This window comes from Vombatus ursinus, unplaced genomic scaffold, assembly GCF_900497805.2.
Source record: "Vombatus ursinus unplaced genomic scaffold, bare-nosed wombat genome assembly UNPS02004677.1, whole genome shotgun sequence".
Classification (NCBI taxonomy): domain Eukaryota; kingdom Metazoa; phylum Chordata; class Mammalia; order Diprotodontia; family Vombatidae; genus Vombatus; species Vombatus ursinus.
In genome coordinates, this window is record NW_020944455.1 from 1,579,306 (window position 1) to 1,603,477 (window position 24,172).

Below are 24,172 nucleotides of genomic sequence, written 5' to 3' on the forward strand. Positions count from 1 at the left end.
AGGGCAGCTGAGGGTCAGAGAGGGTCTCTGGGGCTGCTTCTTATTTCTTACACACCAGGCAGAATAGAGCTAGTTTGGAAACTTGCTGGAAACGTCTACACAATGACAAAGTGGGTCATTTTCAGGATATTTTTGCCCCTCACTCTTAGTCATTCTGACTTGTGGGAAGAACATTGGCTTAATGCTTAAATGGAAGCTCCTTAAGAGCAAGGATGGTTTACAGACATTTGCTGTATTCATATATATTACACACACACACACACACACACACACATATATATGTGTATATATATATATATATATATATATAAATAAAACTTTTTTTGCTATTTCCCTAGCCCAGCGCCTGGCACACAGTAGGCACTTAATAAATGCTCATTGTCCTTTCATGACGTTGGGCAGGTTGTTTGACCTCCCTTTCCTCATCTATAAAGTCACCAGCTACCTGGTCATGCTTTCACCCGTCAGAAAAGGTTATGTGACTAATTTATGATCTCTTTGGAAAGGACACTGAGTTTCATAAACTCTCTTGGTCACATCAGATAATCCCTATTGAAGTCATACTGGATTTAAAATGGAAAAATCCACATGTTTTTAACCTTCAAACCTGCATAAAGAAGTGGATGGATTAGGTAACTGCTGAGGTCTCTCCAGGTCTGGATCTGTGATTCTATGATAAACACGTGTCCGAAGGCCTTAGATTTGGGGGCAAAGAAAACTTGGTAAGGGAGCAAAACACGTGAACTTTTAATACTGGTTGAAAATAATAGCTAGCCTAGATTCTATAAGCTAGGGTTCTTCACCTGGGGTCCAGGAACTTGTTTTTTTTTTATTTTAAATATTTTGATAACCGTATTTCAAGAAATTTGTTTCTTTGCATTCTTAAGCATTTTATTTTATATATTTGAAAACATGATTCTGAGGAAGGGGTCATGGGATTCCCCAGCCTCCCTGCCTAAGGGAGGGGTCCAGGCCACAAAACAAGCTAAGAACCCTTGGAATTAAATCCATCTGTTGATACTCTTACTTTGAGATGTAGTTTCTATAGGGAATTCCTTTGCTTGAAATCAGGAAGTCAGTTCACTAGAGGAAAGGTGGTCTGAGTCTCAACTCTTGGTTTCTTGTTATGTAGATGATCTCGATGCCTTGCAGGAAAAGCCCAAGACATTTTTGAGACTCTATTTCTTAGTCCCAGTTCTAGTGGCAATTTAGCGGCTCCTGATCCCTACCAGAAGTCAAAGAACTTAGCCTTCGGTGCTGTGTGCAGAGTGCCTGGCACATAGTAGGCACTTTAAATCAATGCTATTTGACTTGCTTTTGGTAAAGTTTACTTGTGCTGTCCAAATGGCCTGGGCAACTTCTGCTTAGATGACAGAGTTCCTCCTACTGAAGGCCTCCTCTGATGCCTCACAATGATGTGGATATGATCCTGGGTTCTTGAAGAACATGCAACAACAATGAATGTTCAGAGAGGTCTTTGCCAAAGTAGAAGGGCTCTTGGCACTGGAACCACAATGGCTAGCTAAGTTTTTTGAAAGCCTCACCACTGGGATTACAGTATCATAAGCCTCCAGCTGGAAGGGGCCTCAAAGGCCATCAACTCCAAGCTTCTCATTTTCCTTGCAGTCCCACATGACAAACCACATGCCGGGCTTTTCTTCCCAAATGTTCCATAGATATCTCAAGTTCAAGATATCTGAAACAGACCTCATTCCATTTTCCCTAGATCTGCCCCTCTTCTGAACTTATCACTGTTCAAGACACCACCATCCTCCCGGCCTCCAGGCTCACAACCTTCAGGAACCATCCTTGACTTCCGTTGCCCTAACTATCCATGTACAATCAGTTGGCAAGGTCTAGTTGTCCCAGCCCTCTGCACTATCTGTTACATTCATCCCTTTCTCTCCACGTACATAACCTCTACCCTAGGTCATACCCTCATCATGTCTTATATGGACATTGCAACAATCTCCTTAATTGATCTTTAATTGGTCCTTGTCTCCAGTCTCTCCCTTCTCCCATCTGTGTTTCGCACAGATGCCAAATACATGTTTCTAAAATATCAATATCTATCCATGTTACACCTTCCCCCTTCTCGACACTCAAAGGTCATCCATCCATTCACCTATCTACCTACCTGTCCATCCATCCATTCATCATCTATCCATTCATCTATCTATCTATCTATCTATCTAATATTACTATCTATCTATCATTATCAAGAGAATTCTATAGATATACTTTACTGAGATTTTAGTGAGCACTATATTGGACAAAATATCCCATTCAATTCTCATGGGAAAGATGGTGAGATATGGGCAAGACAATAGTACTGTTGGTTGTATGTGTAACGGGCTAAATGGCCAGCCTCCAAGATTAATCATTATTAGTTTTATGTCATCTTGGCTGGGGGTCTCCAGTGGAGTGCCTCAGGGATCTGTGCTTAGCCTTGTGCTGTTTAACATGTTTATCAATGACTTGAATAAAGACACAGATGACATGCTTATCATTTTGCAGATGGCACAGGGCTAGAAGAGAGAGAGCTGACACACTGGATGACAGTCAGGATCCAAAACTATTGACAGACTAGAACATTGAGTTGAATGTAATAAGGTGAAGTTTAATTGGTATAAATGCAAAGTTCTATACTCTGGTTCAAGAAAAAAATCAACTTCGCAAGTACCAGATGGAGAGCGACATGGCTGGACAGCAGGTTGTCTGGAAAAATATGGTTGTTTTGGGGTTTTTTTTAATGGCCTACAAGCACCATATGAATCAACAGTGTGATATGTTGGGCTGTCTAAAGAGTTTCCCAGTGCCCACAACCAGAAAGGTGACAGTCCTCTGCCCTGGTCAGATCATACTTGGGGTATTGTTTTCATTTCTGGGTACCATGATTTAGGAAAGACATTAGGCCGGCATGATAACAGTCCTTGAATGTTGGCCATCTCTAGGCTGGAGAAGGGAAGCTCTGAAGGGAGACTCACTCGTCATGTTGGCTGTTACCTGGAAGATGACAGATTTCAGCTTAATGTTAAGGAAAAAATTCCCAGCAATGAGAGCTGCCCACATGTGGTTGAAAGAACAGAGGATGTTTATCCTGGAGAAGAGAAAACTTGGGCAAGGGTTACGGGTGAGGGGAGGGACACATGTTAATTGTGATGTTTTCCAAAAGTTTCTTGCTGTATTTCCCCCTCTTGCTTATAATGATATAGACATCTGTTTTGTGTTATAAATGTTTTCCAGGGCCTAGAGGTCCCTGGGGTGACCCTGGAAACAGACGAGTGAAAGGAAAGAGGGGAGACCCGGGCCCACCTGGGAAGCATGGTTTGCCTGGTTTCAAAGGAGAACAAGGCCCACCTGGGCCCCAGGTAAGTGTGGGTGGAAGGGAGAAGGGATTCTCTGCAGAATCTAGAGTGCTCTGTATGGAAACTCTCCATCTGAAATGTTTTCTTTAGAAATCAGCATGCAGTGTGTTCTCTACGGCCCAGTGGCGAATTCTAAAAGAAGCAGCAGACCTGGGCCCTCCTTGCCCTCTTCAAATCTAATGAGACTTCGCTGTGGTAGAGCCGGCCTCATGGTCTGGCCCCTAGCTGCTAATTAGTGACATTGGCTTCATTGGAAGGCAGAACCTACCCCAAAGCTTTCTATAATGTGGAATTCCCTCACTGTTCCTGCTGCCTTCAATTCTCTGTCCTCCTGTCTAGCGGGAGGAGAAGCCCCTCCTTCTGATTCCTCAGTGTCCATTTTTCGCTCTTCCTCTCTTTCACTCCCCACATCCAGTTGGCTGCTAGGCCCTGTCAGTTCAGCTTCTCTTGAATCCATCCCCTTCTCTCTGGTCTCATTCCTACCACCCATTACCAAAGAACACTGAGTCTGGAGTTATGGGACCTGAATTCGAATCTGTACTCTGCCATGTATTACCTTTGTGACCTTAGCCAAGTCATTTCCCCTCTGTGGGTCTCAGTTTCCTCAACAGTAAAATGAGATACTCAGATAAGACAACCTCTGAATCCCTTTCCACTCTACAAAGCCTCTATGAGTGACCCAGGAGATCGCTAGTGTGTAATAAGCCCTAGAACTGATTTTATTGTCTTCAGTCTTCTTTCTATAACACACTGAGGCGAACAGGGTTAAGTGACTTGCCCAGGGTCACTCAGCTAGTAAGTGTCTGAGGCCAGATTTGAACCCAGGAAGATGAGTTTTCCTAACCCCAGGCCCTAGTATTTTATCCACTGCACCACGTAGGTGCTTTGCACAGCCCTGCCTCACTTAAATCCAATTCACTTGCAAGTCAAGACATCACCCTTCTGATGTCATCAGCCCTCTTCAAGAAGGACGAACAACAATCTGTGATTAGTAGTAGCTGCCCCACTGGGGACCCAACTGGCCAGTTCTAGTTGGGCAATGTTCTTCCTTCCTTCCTTCCTTCCTTCCTTCCTTCCTTCCTTCCTTCCTTCCTTCCTTCCTTTTTCTTTCTTTCTTTCTTTCTTTCTTTCTTTCTTTCTTTCTTTCTTTCTTTCTTTCTTTCTTTCTTTCTTTCTTTCTTTCTTTCTCTCTCTCTCTCTCTCTCTCTCTCTCTCTCTCTCTTTCTTCCTTCCTTCCTTCCTTCCTTCCTTCCTTCCTTCTTTCCCTCTGTCCACATGGGGAATCATACCCTTACATGTGGGTTCTCTGCCCAGGGGAATTTAATTTTGATTGCTTAAATCTCGCAAGATATCTTGGGGTTTGGGGGCTAGATTTTTTTCTCCTCCCTACTTATTTATTCTGTCTGTAACCCATCATCAAGTCTCGTCAAATTTTCCTTCTCACTGACTCTTGCCATTTTTCTGCTATGAATTGGTCCTTCATTAACACTGAGCTGAACTGTTCTAATACTCTTAGTTGGTCTCCTGGTAAACACCACCACTAGATCAGTCTCCATAAGGACAGGCCTGCCCCTTTTATACCTCTGCTCCAGTCCCTTCAGTGGCTCCCTGTTGCTTACAGCAGAAAATACCAACACTGTAATCCAGTATTCAGTACTTACTATGACTTGACACCAGCATACCTCATGTGTAGATGAGGTCCCTTCTAGCTCCAGATCTAGGAGACTGTGTGTGACCTTGTACAAGTCACCTCACCTCTCTGGGCCTCAGTTTACCCCCATCTGTAAAAATGAGGAGGATTGGACTGGGTGGAAACTGGGGGCCCCTCTAGCTCTAGATATGTGATTCTATGATGTCACTTTGGAAGGTCTTCAGTGTGTAGCTTAAGCCTCTATGCTTTTTTATCTAGTCTTTTTCTTGCATTCACTCAATGCAAGCCCATTCGATTAATCTCTAAAATATAGGCATGCACCCACTCAAACACCTCCAATGGCTCCCCATTGCTTGCAAGATAAAAGAGCATTCTCTAGTTCAGAGAGGACCCAGCCAGGCTCTGTCCAGCAGCTCCTTCAACATTTAATAGACAAGTTTTAATTTAATATCCCGCTTAAATATGTCTAGCTCTCCCTTACCCTGCCCAGCACACATACTGTGCATAACTAGAACAATAAAGCCTAATGGCTTGTGTTTGAGGGGCCAGCCCTTGCCTCGGGCCCTCATGACAGACACAGACACCCCCCAAAACACTCACTCACACATATACACACAAGTATACACAAACACACATGCACACATATATACACATACACAAATACATATACACTAATGATAATAATAATAATAGCTAACATTTCTATAACACCTACTATGTGTCAGGTACTGTGCTAAGCACTTTCCAGTTATTATCTCATTTGAGCTTTACAACAACCTTGGGCAGGAGGGGCTGTCATCCCCATTTTACAGTTGAGCAATCTGAGGCAAAGAGAGGTGAAGTGACCTGTCCAGGGTCATTGAGCTAGTAAGTGTCTGAGAGTGGATTTGAACTCAGGTCTTCCTGACTCCAGGTCTGGTACTCTTATCCATCGAGCCACCAGTTGCCTATGATAACCATACATGCACATACATATACACATATACATAGATGGACAGATCCATGAACAACAAACACATGCAATATACTTATGTGATGCATACATATATGCATTCATATAACGTCATATGTAATACATGCATCCACACACAATATGTACACATATACATGTACACACATGCACATAATACCCATACACATGCGCGCATACTCATGCACATATACACAATACACATATATACATATACACATGCACACATACACAATGCATATATACATATCCACATATATAGCACAATATGCAGATACATGTACACATGCATACACATGCCCACATATATAGCACAATATACAGATACATGCACACATACACACATACATACACATGTATCCACATACATAGCACAATATACAGATACATGCACACATGCACATATACATACACATCCACATATATAGTACAATATACAGATACATGCACACATACACCCATACATACATATATATATATATATACACACACACACACACACACACACACATATATATATAATGCACATATGCATATATGCACAACACAGGGCAACATGATGTATGTACATGTGCAGCATGTATATGATGTGCACAGTGCATATGTACACACATGCCTACAAATACATGCACACATATACACACAATACAATAATGCATGCACATAAACATGATAAGCATGTACATGCATGCACAATATACATGCAGATGTATACACCACACATATACCTATATACACGCACAATAATATGCTGCATGAATATACGTGTTCAAGAGGCACACATACATATACATGCACACACAGATGTGCACATGCACAATAGACATACACATGCACACATACATACACATGCACATAATACATTGCACACATACACATAAATGCACACATGCACAATAAACATCTACATGTACATGCATACACACACATACACACTCCACAAGATTGGGGCTTGTCAAGCTCCCGATGGACATCCCTGAGGAGCTCGGGCCCACAAGGTGCCGCCTCTTCCCTAGCTTCTCCCCATGGGCCTCTGAGCCCTGCTGTTCTCTCTTGCAGGTACCTCTGAACAATTGGCATTCCCCAGCACTCCTGCTGTCTGTGTAAGGCTCTGTTCTCTTTATTGATTTTTTTTCCCTCTGCAGTGTCTCTCAGGAGAGGCAGTGTGTTGTAGTTGCTAGAGATTGGGCGGCCTCAGAGCCAAGAGGACCTGGGTTCAAGTCCCACCCCTGGCCTATTCTAGCTGGGCACCCTGGACAAGACTCTAATCTCTAGGGACCCTCAGGCAGGTCTCTAAGAATCTAAGTTGCAGAGCAGGTGCATATCTGCATTGGCAGAAGGAGTTTCCTTATCTCAGTGAGATCCTAGGCCCTATCCAGCCCTCCCCAAAACATGCAAACAAACAAGTGTGTCTCAGATCTCCCCCCTTCCTTTCTGTTTCTGTAGTCGCGACTGTGGTCGACACCCTTATCACCTTGACTACTGTAACAGCCTTGTAATTGATTCTTGCTGCCTCCAGCCCCTTTCTCTGCAGTACATCACGAGCCCTGGTGAGCTCTCCCAGGGAACTGCAAAGTGCCTTGCCCCTCTCTTCAGTCTCTCCTTCTTCCAATCTGTCCTAGAGCTGGCTGTTCATCTGGCCTCATGGAACATCCCTGCTCAAGACTTTTGGGTGGGTCCCTATTGCTTGTGGCATCCTATCCCAGCCCCTTAGCCTGGTATTAGAGGCCCTTTACCAAATGCTGCCTGTCTTATCTCTTAACTCCCCAACCTTCATTTTCTTTTTTTTCCTTACACAGTTTCTCTGCCCCAGCCAAGCTAGGCTGGATGCCATCTCCCATAAACATTTTTCTTATTCCTAGACAGGAATGCCTCTGCCTCGTCTGCCCACCCAAAATGTCCTCCCCGGTTCTCTCTACCAATCCGTGTTCATCTCTTGCTTTCATCTCATCTCGAGGAAGCCTTCCTTGATTAGCCCCACATGATGGATTATTGCTGTCAAAATTCCACTTTGAGAAACTCTGAACTAAATTCAGTTCAATAAACTTGAGAGCTTTATTCCTTGGCGCGTAGGTAGATGCTGGCTACCAATAGTGCTGAGACAGTTGGAACTCGAGTTTGCTCTTGGAGCCAATGAAACACATCCTTCTTTCTGATGTGCTCTCAATGGACAGTCGATTTACAATCACATGATTAGCAAGCTGGTAGTGTAGTCATTTTCCACATATAGCTCCAACTTAACAACCTCAAAGGAAATACAGATGCACCCGACTGAGAGTAACTAACACTGAATCTGTAAGGAGACAGAAACACCCCAAAAGGTAAAAGCCTCCTGAAATAACTTCAGAGAGCTTAACTACTTCCAGATCCCACTCACTCTTTCCACCCCATGTGTTGGGCACCACTAGAGCAAGAAACGTCGGCTATGCGTTATGACATAGCCTCTGCTCCAGCGTTCCTCGGTCCCAGTGACTCGGTCGGACTTCCCTCCGCACCATAAGAGTTGGAAGACATTAATTCTGCCCAGCCATGGAATGTATCTGTATGGAGGGAAGAGGAGAAGAGGAATCATGACATCCCTGAGCTGGCTAGAGGGGAAGGGCCTTTTGTTCCTAATGGAAAGGGGGACTAGAAACCCAAATGGAGTCAGTCTTCTTTATGCAGAGCTTAGTCTGGGCAGGGACCCATTAAGGTCCCTATACCTCCCAACCTAAGGAGCCATGGGGGGAGGGATGGTCTGTGCAGTAGTGGAAGGAGGAGCCAAATAAGGAGGAAAGCCAGAGATAAGCCACTCAAGGTACAAATGCATAAAGTCCAAAAGTGTAGATTATAAGCAGGAAGAGCAAAAGTGAGGCTCATGACCACAAAAGGAAAATGGAGATATGATTCCAAAATGGCCGTAATGTATTGAGCAAGTATTATACTATGAAAGAAAATTAACCAAAAATTCTCATTGGGGGGAAAAAAAACCCAAAGAATTCTATGTGCTCTGCAGAGTACTTGGCAGACATAGAGCTTAGCAAACAACTCAAGAATAGTTCAACATTTAAACACATTTTAAAAAAAATTATATCAGGATAGAAATTACGTTGGAAAATAATTCTCAAAGCAGAGTTAATGAGGAACAACAGAGTAGATATTTTGGAACGTGTGATTGAGAATCTCTCTAGAGAATTAGGGCTTCTGCAAAAAAGAATGAGAGCTTTAGAACCCCCCCCTCCAAAAAAAATAGACAAGGAGGAAAATTGGACAGAATAGAAGCAAAAGAAAATAACTTTGAAAGAACACGTGAACTCTCAAAACAAAGTTACTATTCCTTAAGAAATGGTGAATATGAAGAATTCAAAGAAGCATGAGATGAAATAAACTGATACAGAATGAAACTAGTCAAACCAAGGAAACAATATCTACAACTACAGCAGAAATGGAAAGGAGTAATAGCAAACTAAACACCATGTAATTATAATCACCATGACGCAGCATGGAGTAGTGGATAGGAGAGTGGACTTGAAGTCAGAAAAACCTGCGTTCACAGTCCTGCCTCAGACATTTCCTAGCTGTGTGACCCTGGGCAAGTCACTTACCCTTTCTGGGACTCAGTTTCTTCATGTGCAAAATGGAGTTGGACCTTGAAAACAAACAAGGACATGCATTTCCTTACTTTTGTTGGAGAGGACTATGGGTGTGGAACATTGGAGCTGAGATCTATTCGGCAACGAATGTGGTATGAAAATAAAGACCATCAATAAAAACATTTTTCAAATGGGATCCTATGTTCCATGTCACTTCCTTTTATGACAGTGATTCTCAGTATGGGTCCCCTATACCAGAGGCTGGGTGAGGAATTGTAAAGAAATGATCCTAACAATAATCCCCATATCCTGCGCACATGGGTGTGAATTAGGCTATGGGAAAAGCACATGGAATTTCCGAATGGAAGAAAAAATTAGGTTTATTGAAATGATTAACTCAGTGGCCTTGAAAAAAAAAGCAACAGTAAAATCCCTAGAGGTTAGACTATATTTCATCTGTTTCTTCTGCCTCTCATGTTGGAGCACCCAAACCTCAGGTAGCTGAGTCAATGGATTTCTCAAGAAAGTAGGTGGTGCTCAAAGGGTTGCCCAAATGAGATAGTATATAGAAATTAATCAACTTGGTACTCCTTTTTTGGTAACACACTAAAGTTTCCAAGGCACTTTCCTCACAAAAGGCAGATGAAAGGGAGGGCAGTACATAAAGTGTCATACCCATTGTGCAGATGAGGCTCAGAGGGGTGAAAGAACCCATTCAGAGTCCAGTAAATGGAGAATTTGAGAGTTGAAAGTAGAACCTTGGTCTTCTGCCCCCAAGTCCAACAGTCTTTCCACTATATATTAATATTTCTTGTGGAACACAATAATGGATGACATTTATATGGTGTTTTGAGATTTTTGTTGTGCATCCCCTCCCAATAGGAATGTTTAATTTATGTCTTCATATCCCTGACTTTGGAGTCCTAGGATCTGGGGTTCAATCTGGTTTCTGCCACTCTCTGCTTGTGTGACCTCGAGTAAGTCACTTCCCTGGGACCTCAGTTTCTTCCTCCATAAAGGACTAGATGGCCCCTGAGGTCACTTCCACCTCCAACTCTGTGACATAGCATAATAAATGTTTTTTTTCCCCTGGGTAATTAATCATTTTATTAATCATTGCTAGTGGATAGTTAATAAAAGGGGTCAGTGGCCCTCTGGAATGCCAAAGACCCCTCATGGAACTCACTTGAAGCTTATATAGCATAATAAATGTTTGCTGGCTCACTTATTGATTGATTGATTTACAAACATCATCTCATTGGAGCCTCAGCAGCCCTTGTGATTTGCACATGACAGATATCATTATTCCCATTTTACATAAGAGGAAACTGAGAACTAGAAGTTTAGTCACATAGTTAAGTGTTACAGGCAAGATTCAAATCCAGAACGTCCTGACTTCCTGTGCCCCATCCATTTTGGTGAATGCTTACCACCATTTCTTCCAAGTCCTGGCCTAGTAGCACCGCCCCCCCATCTACCCACATGGCTAAGACAGCTTTCTTTTTTCAGGGCGATCCTGGGCAGCCAGGGCTCATTGGAATGAAGGGAAATCCTGGCATCCAAGGGATCCCGGGATTCCAAGGTATTTCAAGGAATAGTTTTTGAACCACCTTCTGGTTACTAGTGGTGCCGATTCAGATCCTCAGAGACCCTAGCACCCCACTGCTGGTCTCTCGGGGGAGACGTGGGCCTGTATTTTCACTGAGGTTGTGATGGTTTGCCTTACAGGGATGAAAGGACCTGCTGGTGCTCCTGGTTCAGCCGGCCCTGCAGGGGATCCAGGCCCTAGAGGTCCTTCAGGTAAGAGTCCATTCATCACTTGGGTCTCTAAAACCAATTATTTGCTGTGTGTGAATTGATTACAGTGTTTGGAGCTTCTATCGGCTAGGCACCTCCTAAGTGGCACAGTGGGCAGAGTGCTGTACTTGGAGTCTGGAAGACCTGAATTTGAATCTTGCCTTAGACATGCTAGCTGTGTGACCTTAGACAAATCGCTTTCCTCCTGCACCTCAATTTACTTCTCTGTAAAATGAGGGTGTTGGACTCAGTGGCCTCTAAGGGTTCTTCCAACTCCAGATCTGTGATCCTATGTGTGACCTTGGGCAAGTCCCTTCTCCTTTCTGAGCCTCAGTTTCCTCCTCTGACAAAAGAGGGAGTTGGCCTCTTTGACCTCTAGGCTCCAGGATGCTCTGAACCTATGAGAATATGACATCAATATCCCTTTGACCAGCTAATTCCTTAACTACTGAGCCAAATCTAGGTCCTTTCTTCCCCTCGAATCCCCCTAGACCTACCTGGGCTGATAGGGATGAATGCTGTTTTAGTAACAGGTCTTTTCAGATAAATGCAAGATAAGGGCTACAGGAGGAAGGGAATGGAATAAGCATTGATATAGCACCTACTATGTGCCAAACCCTTTACAAATATCTCATTTGATCCTCACAACAACCCTGGGAAGTAGGTGCTGTTATTATCCCAATTTTCAGATGAGGAAACTGCGGCTGACAGAAGTGAAGTGACTTGCCCAGGGTCCCCACAGTTATCTGAGGCCAGATGTAACCTTGGGTCTTCCTGACTCCAGGCCCAGCTCTCTATGCAGTATGCTCCCACTGGGGGAGATTTTCACAAGCTTCAACCACCACTCTCCACTCTATAGTTTATTAGATAAAATCATATCTCATATAGAGATTATAATCATTATATCTATAATATAATTCTGTTATATTCTCCCTGACCCCACTCCAGGTCATCCTCCACTTTATTGTCCAAGAGTAGGTCTCACCAGGTCACTGTTGCCCTGCTCAATAAACTCCAGTGGCTCCCTATTACCTACATGATCAAATATGAAATCTTCTGTTTGGGATTTAAACCCCTTCCCAAGCTGGTCCCTTCCTACCTTTCCAGTCTTTCCATACTTTACTCCCAGCCATGCCCTCTTGGGTCCTGATTATCCCCCATCTCTATGCTTTTTTTTGTTTTTCTTTTTTTTAAATGTTTTTTATTAATTTTTTTGATATATCAATAATCACTTCCATATGCTTTTGAGTTTAAAATTTTTCTCCCCCTTCTCCTCACCACCCTCCCCAAGATGGCACACAATCTGATATAGGCTATACATTTACATTCATATTAAACACATTTTCACATTAGTGATGTTGTAAGTAGAAATTAAAATCAATAGGAGGAACCATCAGAAAGAGGAAACAAAACTCAACAGAAGAGAAAAAAAATAACAATTTGGCTTCCATAGTTCTTTCTTTGGGTGTGGATAGCATTTTCCATCACAAGGCCTCTGGAGATGTCTTAGATCCTTGTATTGCCAGGAAGGGTTAAGTTTATCAATATTAGTCATCACACAACGTGACTATCATTGTGTACAACGTTCTCTTGGTTCTGCTCACTTCACTCAGCATCAGACCATACAAGTCTTTCCAGGTTTTTCTGAAGTCAGCCTGTTCATCATTTCTTATAGCACAATAGTATTCCATCACATTCATATACCACAGCTTGCTCAGCCATTCCCCAATTGATGGGCATCCTCTCAATTTCCAATTCTTTGCCACCACAAAAAGAGCTGCTATGAATATTTTTGTACATGTAGGTCCTTTTCCCATTTGTGTGATCTCTTTGGGATATAGCCCTAGAAGTGCTATTGCTGGGTCAAAGGGTATGCACATTTTGATAGCCCTTTGGGCATAGTTCCAAATTGCTCTCCAAAATGGTTGGATCATTTCACAACTCCACCAACAATGCATTAGTGTTCCAATTTTCCCACCTCTTCTCCAATATTTATCATTTTCCTGTTTTGTCATGTTGGCCATTCTGATAGGTGTGATGTGGTACCTCAGGGTTGTTTTGATTTGCATTTCTCTAATCAATAGTGATTTAGAGCATTTTTTCATATGACTATAGATGACTTTAATTTCTTCATCTGAGAACTGTCTGTTCATATCCTTTGACCACTTATCAATTGGGAAATGGCTTGTATTCTTATAAATTTGACTTAATTCTCTGTATATTTTAGAAATGGGGCCCTTATCAGAAAGACTGGTTATAAAAATTCTTTCCCAATTTTCTACCTTCCTTCTAATCTTAGTTGCATTGGCTTTGTTTGTGCAAAAACTTTTCAATTTAATGTAATCAAAATTATCTGTTTTGCTTTTTGTAATGTTCTCTATCTCCTGTTTGGTCATGAATTCTTCTGTTCTCCATAGATCTGACAGGTAAACTATTCCTTGATCTCTCAGTTTGCTTATAGTATCAACCTTTATATCTAAATCATGTACCCATTTTGACTTTATTTTGGTATATGGTGTGCATCTCTATGCTTTTGTACAGGCGTGTTCCCCACCCCTGGAATGCTCTTCCTCCTCACCTTCTGCCTCTTGAAAGGAAATCCTAGCTCTAACATCACCTTCTGCAAAAGCCCTTTCCCCATCCCCCTTCCTCTTACTGTTAGCACCTGCCTTCCAACATCACTCTACTCACTCTATACCCATTTACTTACGTGCTGTTTCCCTCATTAGACTGGAAGCGCCTTGAGGGCAGGGACCTCAAGGCAGTGACATTTTGGCCTTTCTTTGTACCCCCAGTGCTTAGCACAATGCCCGACACATAGTAAGTGTTTGTTGAGTAACTGATTCTCACCTTTCAGTTCCTCCCCAGTGTCTTTATTTCATTCAAACTTTCCCTAGGCTCCCCCATAACGTGCCTCTTCTATTTTCGTTGCTCAGGCCTGCAAGCAGCCCTCACTGGTAGCAGGCCATGGGACCTAGCGCCTCTTTCGGTCTTCTCTGGGGGGGCCTCTGCACACCCTGAGGGAAATCTGCTCCCCAGGGTGGACACCTACCCTGAGGGAACCCCTGAAGGCTGGACCTTCCACCGGGACCTCGCTCTGTTTTGTTTCAATGCCTTTTGCCCTGTGGGCCCATGGGCCATTCTAGAGGCCCTGATCCCGGAGACTATCCATCCTCCAGCCTGGTTCCCTGTGCTGTACAAAGGAGCATGGCCAGCAGGCTGGGTTGTGGATCTGGGGAGGGGTGGGGCAGCTCAGTGGAACTCAGCTATGGCTGCAAGCCTGGCCCAGGGGAATTCAGGGGGATAACAGCTAGGACCTGGCCATTTCATCCCAACCCCAAACTTCTCCTCCATGCTAAACTCACCCCTCCTCATCCAAAATTAGACCCTCCTCTCAACCTCTGCCTCCACTATTTTCAGTTCATTTCTGACCCATACACAAGCTCTCATACCTTTCCTCTTTCTCCTCACTGTTCCCTCCCACCTCTGCAATGCTCAGAAAGGGGTCATAGGTCTAAGCAAATTTTCTTAAAGTATTCTCTCTCCCCTTCCTCTCTCTTTTTCTCTCTCCCTCCCTACTTCCCTCTCCCCCTCCCACTTTTTCTCCCTCTCTCTACTGCTCTTCCTCTCAGCTTCTCCTGCCTCCCTTCCTCTCTCTTCCTCTCTCCCAGCTCCCTCCCTCCCTCTCTCTTTTGCTCTCTCCCCCCCTCCTCCCCCTCCCCCCTCCCTCCTGCTTTCTCTCTCCCTCCCTCCCTCCCTCTCTCTCCTGCTTTCTCCCTCTCCTCTTTGTCTTCCCTAATAGCCATCTTCTCTCTCTTTGGCTTCTGGCCACCTCACTGTCCTTTGTCTCTACCCCACAAACCGTCCAGCCCGAGTCGGGCTGAACCTATGGGCTTTTGATGCTGACCCCAAGCTGCAGGCACACTGTTGCTAGCTTCTGTTCTAACTGTCCCCACTGGTTCCCAGTTCCCAGTCCTGTTTCAAGTGGCTCATTCACAAAGCACCCTGAAGCAAAAACTGCCAATGCTTGAGAACAGAGTGTGTTTTTTCCAAGGAGAATCCCCTTCCCCAGAGGCCAGTCTTTAGGAATATAACGAGCTGCCAAGAATAGGAACGGACTGAACCATACTGTTGGAAATTAGGGAGGGTGTGGCCTTGATCATCTTCCTTCCCTGACTCCCCCAGTGATTCCCTAGGAATGGCCCTGAGATCAATTTTTCACATCTCTCTGCCTTCTCAGCGAGCTGACTCCACAGCTCTCCTGTCTCAGGCAGAGGGGGAGGGAGAAGACTAAAAGTTAATCAGCAAATTTCAGTTGGCCCTGGCAACAGGCCGGGACATTGAACTGCCTCACACCACCCTGTATCCTGGACTAATGGAGCCAGAAGGCTCTTAGAAATCACCTCCACCGGGGCCCTTGTTGAATAGGGGAGGGAACTGAAGGCCTGGTTCAAGGTCATGTGAAATTGGCAAGTGTGGCTGCTGAACCATTGTCAGGACTCCTTGAAAGCTCATGGTGAGACTATGCATACTTGTTACAAGGGTTTTGTTTTTCTCATCCTTCAATGGGGCAGGGGGAGGTAGAAGGGAAAGAAAATGGATTTTTGTTAATTGAAAAAAATTAAATTTATTTAAAACAGAAAGATCACAGTTAATAGGAGAGGTACTCCGGGCCTGGAGAAGGTCAAACGGCCCAATTGTCCAAAAGAAATGGGGCCAAGGGGAGGGGGGAAGCATAGAGACTGAAGACTAGAGGCTAGCATGCTTGACTTTGATTCCTGGGAAAATTCTAGGCTGTGAGAATAAGGGGGGCTTAGTGAAAAGGAAGCTGCCGCCCCAAAGAGCGAACAAGTGAGAGAGCTAGTGTGGGCTCAGTGAGAGTAGGTCATACCGGACCAAGCCGGTTTCCTCTCTTGCCAGGGTTACTAAACTTTCACAATCAGAAGAATGTTGTCCATATTTTTTATTGAAATCTCAGCCAAGCATTTGATAAAAGTTTCTTATGCTCTTCTCGTGGCAAAGATGGCAAGGGACGGGCATCACTAATGGTCTGATGTTAGTTCTGAAGGTCTTCAGTGGAGTGCCCCAGCGATCTATACTTGCCTCTGTGCGGCTTAACACTTTCATCGGCGACTTGGATAAAGACATCAAGAATATCTTTCATCAATCACATTTGCCAGCACTCCAAAGCTAGGAAGACAAACTAACACAAAGGATGAAAGAGTCAGGATTCACAAAGATCTCAACATCCTTGAACATTGGGTTGAATCAAATCAGATGAAATTCAATGGAGGTCATTGTAGAGTTTGATACTTAAGTTTTTAAAAATGAGCTTTCCAAGTACCGGGTGGGGGAGGAGTTCATTTGAAAAAGATCTGCGGAATCCTAGTGGACCACATGCTACCTATGAGCCAGGAGTGTGATGTGGTGACCAAAAAACAAATGTTATCTTGGACTTCAGTAAAGATGGAAGAGCTTCCAGAAATGAGGAGATGATGGTCCCACCCTATAGGTGGTCTCTGGAGCCTTGTGTTCAGTTCTGGAGGCCATGTTTTAGAAAGAACATTGAGAAGCTATAGCATGTGCAGAGGAGCTCAGTCAGGATGGTGACACTCTTCGAGGCCATGCTGCATGAGATCAGCTAAAGAAAGTGGGGATCTTCAGGCAAGTTGATGGGCACACAAGCAAAAAGAAAGACAATCTCCTCTGTCCTTAAGGAGCTCGAAATCTGATAGGGGGAGACAACATGCAAACAAAAGGGGGAGGGGACAGGGGAGGGGCCACACACCAGGGCATGGTGCCCAAGGCCACAAAGTCAGAAGCTGAACCTGGAGGGAAATGAAGGTTGGCTGACCTGGGTCCCTTCCCAAAATGGGTGAATGAGAGAAGAGAGCAGACACAGCAGGTAGAAGGATGTTCCCAGTGTGAGGAGGTCCTGAGCTCTGTGGGAAGTTACAGGGTGAGCCAGCAGCTGAGGCTTTAGCCCAGAGATGAGCAGGCCCACACAGTAGCCATCTTTAAGTGTTTGTAAGACTGTTATGGAAGAAGAATTCAAGTTATAGGCTCCTAAATATAAAACTAGAAGGGTTGGAAGGGGACTACAGATGAGGAAACTGAGGCCCAGGGAGGTTACGTTGTTCTACTATGGCCCAGAGGACAGAACTGGGAGCAATGGGAACACATTGGAAAGAGGCTTGATGACGGGAAAGACTTCCAAGTAATTAGAGCAGCCCCCCCATGAGTGAGGCGACCTTGGGAGGTAGTGGGTTCCTCCTCATTGAATGTCTGTAAGCAAAAGCTGAATGACCACTTGTCAGGCATTTCTTTGGAGGAATGGCTTAGATTAGAGAATTAGACCAAGGTCCCTTCTACTTGGGAAATTCTAGGATTCTCAGAATTGGTAGCTTGGAGACCTGGCCCCACATCTCACATCTCTCTGCCTATTGTCCTTTCCGTGGTCTCCAGTGATACTGGGCCTTCCTCCCACCCTCTCCATCTCTTCAAACCTTCCCAACTACTTTCTTTTTAAAAAAATTTTTTTTCCAATTACATGTAAAAACAATTTTTAACATTCTTTTTTTTTTAAATGAGCGGAACCATGAAAACATTGTACACAATATCAGCAGCATTGTGTGATAATCAACTATGAATGACTCAGCTCTTCTCAGCGGCATAATGATCCAAGACAAGTACAAAGGACTCAGGAAGGAAAATGCTATCCATAGCCAGATAAAGAACTTACGGACTCCGAATTCAGATCGAAGCATATTTTTTCCCCACTTACTTTATTCTTTCCTGTGGTTATTTTTCCCTTTTGATCTGTTTCTTCTTTCACAACTGTGATGAATATGGAAATATGTTTTACATGATAGCACATGCATAAACTATATCAAACTGCCTACCATTTTCAGAAGAGGAGAGGGGCGGGAAGGAGGGAGAAAAATTTGGAACTCAAAATCTTGTAAAAATGAATGCTAAAAATTTTCTTGACACATAATTGGGGAAAAAATAAAATACTATTTGAATATATTTTTAAAAATTTTTGAATTCCAAATTCTCTCCCTTCTTCCCCGTCCCCTCCCTGAGACAATAAGCAATTTCATATAGGTTATACATGGGCAATCATGCAAAACATATTTCCATATTAGTCATGTTGGAAAAGAAAACACAAACCAAAAGAAAAGCACAAGAAAAATAAAGTAAAAAAGTTTGCCTTGATCTGCATTCAAACCCCATCAATTCTTTCTCTGGAGATGGATAGCATTTTTCATCATGGGTCCTTTGGAATTATCTTGGATCATTGTATTGCTGAGAGTAGCTAAGTCATTCACAGCTGATCATCATATAATTTTGCTGTTACTATGTACAATGTTCTCTGGGTTCTGCTCATTTCACTTCACTTTGTTCATGTAAGTCTTTCCAGGTTTTTCTGAGAGCATTCTACTTGTCATTTCTTATAGTACAATAGTATTCCATCACAATCATATACAGCAACTTATTCAGCCATTCCCTAATTGAAGAACATTTCCTCGGTTTCCAATTCTTCGCCACCACAAAAAGAGCTTTCCCAACTATTTTCAAACTGTGTTTTACTTCTCAGGTCCCCCTGGCTTTCCTGGTCCCTCTGAGCAGGATCTAATAGTCAAAGGAGATATTGGACCTCCAGGACTACCGGGCCAGCCAGGATTGAAAGGTCTCACGGGGATCCCAGGACCCCAAGGCTTGCCAGGTACTTTTCCACAGAGCTCTGCTGAGCATGTTCTAGGCTAATTTGTCTTGATCAGCTACTTTAATGAGTGTTCCCTGCATGGAAGTGCCTCCCAGAGTCTCCCCACCCCCCACACATAAGGCCTGGAGCCTCAACATCTTGAAGTGTTAGATAATTCCAGTGTTGTCAGAAGGAAAGGTTTCTTGCATCTCTCCATCACCCAATTTCTTTTGGTCCCTTTACCCATGCTGATTTAGAAAAGTTAGTAGAGTGGCCTTGTTGCTACCTTAGGAGTAGAAAGAGCCAAATTTCAAGGTTGATGTTTTTCTTCCAGCTTCCTCTACCCTAAGCCTGAGCTCCCTCTCTACAGGGAAGGCCTCAGGCCTTCACTGTTTAGCCTAACTCCCTGGCTACCCAATGGGAGGGTATCTATGGCTAACCCTGCACATGAACTCATGTCCCAACTGGCTACAGTATTTCCTGATTATTCGGTGACTGGGCTGTGCTTGTTTCATATTGCTGGAAGCTTCATGGAAGACAGAGACCCCCAGAGCTGGAAGGGTCTCTAGAGGTCAACGTTGTCAGCCCCCTCATTTTTACAGAGGAGAAAACTGAGACCCATAGAGGTGAAGTGACTTGTCCAGAGTCATCCCCCAGATAGGAAGCATCAGAGGCAAGCCTCAAACCTGGTTCTTCTGCCCCCAAATCCAGCATTTTCCCACTAGACTATGCTGCCTTTTTTTTTTTACAATTTAGAAAGTATTTATTAAGCACCTAGTGTGTACAAGGCAGAGAAAGACAGTGTGACATAGTGGATGGAGTGGATTGGCCTCAGAGCCAATGAGACCTGGGTTCAAGGCCTAGTTGGGATACGTTCTAACTGTATGACCCTGGGGACGTCATTTACCCTGCTCTCAACACCCCTACGTGGCTCTTAGTTGGAGAGAAGTTATGGGAAGTTTCCTCATTTGGGTCCAGCCAACACCAACCATGAGCTGAGGATATGAAGACCAAAGCTATCTATGCCTTCAAGGAACTTATGTTCTTTTTTTGGGGGGGGGGCAGGGGTAATTATTTGTTGAGATGGACATGTTGAGGACTTGAGCCTCTTTCTGGAACTGAAAACAAGAAGAGCCAATGTTACCAAATTTCCCCAGGTATAGACAAAATGGTTAGAACTTAGCGATGGCTCCCCTCACCCCAATTCCTCCCCTCAGCTAGCTAGAATGTGCCAGCCCTTTCATTAAGATGGAATTGAGATGATATTCTTACAAGGCCTGTCAGTATGTGATCCCCATAGTCTCTTGGGTTTGCCTCAGTGTCCCTCTGCCCACATTGCACAACATGTTTCTTTTCTCTGTAGGTCTAACTGGCCCACCAGGAGACCCTGGACGTAATGGACACCTTGGTGTTAATGGCCCAGAAGGCCACAAAGGAGACCCAGGCCCATCAGGCCAACCAGGTGGGAAAATGGGGCCGAGAGAGATTTTTACATCCAGTATCCATTGTGTGACTGCTTTGGAAGGTAGCAGGCAGCATACTTCTGCCCTTAGAGAGAAGGGATACCATATGCAAATTGGCCCCTCACTCACCTAAATGGAAACCCCTGAGCATCATTGTCCATTTTTGGTTGTAACCAGCTAATGCTATTAAAGATGGTTGCTCCATGGGGTAGCAGCAGGGAAGCAGGAAAGGGGCATTGTTTGCTTTGCAAAGATGACTTGTGTATTCTTTATTTTTGCTGTTGCTGATAAGAGATCAAAGAATAATAGATTTAGAGCTAGGAGAGACCTTGAAAGTCATCTATTCCAGAATCATCAAGTGACTCAGCCAATGGCATTACAGATAGGGAGTAGTAGAGCTAGTATTTAAATCTGGGTCCTCAGACTCCAGAAGCAGCACTCTTTTCACTGTGCCCTCCTGCTTCCCACCAGGCATAGAAGGTTGGTACCAGCAGAGACATTGTTGGAATCAAGGCAGAGCTGTGAGAGGTGTCCCAGACCATTTCTCCCTCTACTTCGGGAACCACGAATGAGATTCAAAGACAGGAAGTACCTTGCCCAAGATAGAGGGAGAAGCCAAGCATTATTTTCAAGTTTCCATAGTGATTATGAAAGCCACATGCAGAGGGAATGAAAAGTAGTCCCACTCACAAGGCTAAACCCACTTGAGGCAGATTGAAAATAACCATTATCAAAACATCCTCTTATTACAGTCTCCTCATGCCGTGCACTGTCCTTAGAGAGCCAGCTACCCTGAACAGAACCCCAAAGACAGAGAGGAAAAGGTGACGACACTGAAACTGTCTGGCAACCACCATGGCTCACACCTTCCCTTTCCTAGGAATAAATCAAGGCTTTAGGCTATGGTTAGCAGAACTGACCACTGAGAGGAGGAAAGGACAGGTGCATGGAGGAGCCTGGGATCTTAGTTTTCTGTGCTAGAAGGGACCTCAGAGACCATCGAATCCTATCCCCTCTTCTCCAAGATGAGGAAACTGAGTCACCAAGAGGTTAAGTGACTTGCCCAAGGTCACAGAACTAATAAGGAAAGTGTGACTTAGCATTGAAAAGGTTGAAGATGGTGAGCAGCCATGTCATCATTTCTCTGCTCCTCCAATAGGATCATCAGAGTAGAGGTGCTATTTTACTGGAGCCATGAGTTGAGCAGTGTGGGCACCAGCCTAGGGGTTTATACCAGTCCACACCTCCTAATCCTACCTGATTGTTGCCCATAACCAACTGCAGATTTTCCCAAGAGGGTCTGTTGGTCTAGAAGTCTTCTTTTTGGTTTCAACATATTTCATCAATATGGGACCACTCCACCTTCTTTTCTGATGACCTTAACAGTGTCATTCATAGCACCTCTTTTCCATGAGTCATCTTTTGTGATATATTTCAGCTTCTACCTACACCCAGTATGTCTTGACATTGACCTTTGGGTCACCTATAATTTCGGTTCTTCAGTAATCATCTTTTTCCATGACTGCCAGAATATAGCATCTCTGGGAGAATCTTACTGTCAAAAGAGATGGGGTTTGATGTCAGTTTGGGACGATGGAAAGGGCTGCACGCTGGAATCCGGCCTACTACTCTTCCTCTCCGGTTATGCCTCTGGTTCACCATCCATCTGAGCATCTTTCCAAGATATATGGACTAAGGGGCTTATCCTGCCCCCTCCCCAACCCAAGCCCTCTTCCTCTGACAACTCCTTTTGTGAAAGTGGCCCTGAGTTCAGCCAAAGCCTCACCTGCCAGCCACAAGAGCAGACAACCACCACCAAGAGGGAAAGTTCAAGTCCAAGCCCAACAGTAAACGGCCTGCTGTTTAGGACCAAGGCTAGCTAAGTCCAGGAAGGCCTATCACTTGGAAGATGGCCCCCTAGTGATAAAGCTTGGAGGATGACAAGTCACAACATCTGTATAAATGCGAAGTGCTCCTCAGGCCTGCCCATCTGCCACCTTCTTCCACTCCAACCCTTAAAGACAGTGCCAGACACACAATAGATACTTAATGAATGATTCTTGGCTTGGGTTGACTTGAAGCTGGTGGAGGTGGAAGGGTTTGTTGGGATGGGCCCCTGATGGAGGGAGCCAGACTTCTGGACTCTGGGAGAAGCACCACATCCGTGGGGTTACTGCTCCAGCTCTCTTTGGTTTTTTCCTTGATTGATTGGTCCTTTAATCCAGCAGAGCAAAACACAGCTTTAAAGTTAGATCTCCACCAACATGTCATATATACTATAGTGCATTGCACACGTGCATTTACACACATGTGTTTGTATGACACGTATGATGTGTGTACATATATGATGTCATATTGCATAGATTATAGATTCTATTTCTACACACAGATAGGTTCTGGACATGGGATTTTACTGATATAGGGAAGTCTTAGATGAGGAAACCGTCTACCAATACAGATTGGTACCTTCTCTACAATGTCAAATCTTAAGAGTGTTCCCTAGGGCAGTGGCGTCAAACAAATAGAGACGTGTTGAGGCCACTAAATTGTACATGAGGATCTGTGGGGGCCACAGATTGATTTAATTTTAAACTCTTATGTTATCTATGTTTTATTGTATATGGATTTATTTAATATTTCCCAATGGCATTTGAATGTAGTTTGGGCAGCACCCAGAAGTGTTGTGGGCTGCATGTACTGAGAGGTTAAGTGACTTGGCCAGGGTCACACAATATGTGTCAGAGGCAGGACTTGAACCCAGGGCTTCTTGACTCCAAGACCGACTACAATGTACACATATACACACACACTTCCACACATGCACTCATGCACATACATGCACAATTCCTTGGTAGGTTTGAGGATAATAATAGGGAAATAGGGTGAAAAGGATGAGGTGGATAGATAGTGTCATGGAAGCGATAACATGAGTTTGGACAGACTTTGGGAGATAGTGGAGGATAGAAGGGCCTGGTGTGCTATGGCCAATGGGGTCACGAAGAGTCAGACACAATTGAACAGCTGAACAGCAACAACAAAAAGTGAAAAGGCAAGAGAAGAACAGTAGAGATGTTATAGAAAAATGGAGGAACATGAGGTGGGAAAAAAAGGGATCCCTTGATCATTCATATCAAATATGCCAAAGAAATGGAAGAGACACGTGCTTTCTACAGTCAGAGCTGCCATAGCATGGAGGGCTTCCTAAACAAAATCCAACTGGAATAGGCATTTTCTTTTTAAAAAAATAATTTTTATTAATAGCTTTTTTTTAACATCACCATAGTTTCCCTCAGTGTCCCTCCCCTATCCCAGAGGGTCATCCCATAGAACAAATAATATTTTTAGAGAAAAACAAAAAGAGAGGGGAAAAAATCAGCAAAACCCATCCATACACCAAGAAAGTCAGAAAATACTCACAGTGTACCACACCTGTGGACCTCCTTTCTCTGCAAAGGAGTGTGGTGGGCGTGTCTGCTCATATCTCTTTTCTGGGACTGTGCTTGTTTGCAGTAATAGCTTCTTATTTTTTTTTTATTTTTTATTTTTTTGCTTTTTGCTAGGCAATCGGGGTTAAGTGACTTGCCCAGGGTCACACAGCTAGTAACATAATAGCTTCTTATGGTGGGATTTGGTTGTTTATGCC

The 24,172-nt window shown here is 44.0% G+C and overlaps 1 protein-coding gene across 1 annotated transcript in view; it reads left to right on the forward strand.

The window, feature by feature from the left end:
- COL4A5 (collagen type IV alpha 5 chain) overlaps positions 1–24,172 on the forward strand; it is a 202,363-nt gene that overhangs the window by 167,867 nt on the left and 10,324 nt on the right. The window contains exons 42-46 of the mRNA XM_027839100.1: positions 3,247–3,371; positions 11,071–11,143; positions 11,290–11,361; positions 18,959–19,087; positions 20,430–20,528. Of these exons, the coding sequence (XP_027694901.1) occupies positions 3,247–3,371; positions 11,071–11,143; positions 11,290–11,361; positions 18,959–19,087; positions 20,430–20,528 (498 nt within the window). The remainder of the gene's footprint in view (positions 1–3,246; positions 3,372–11,070; positions 11,144–11,289; positions 11,362–18,958; positions 19,088–20,429; positions 20,529–24,172) is intronic.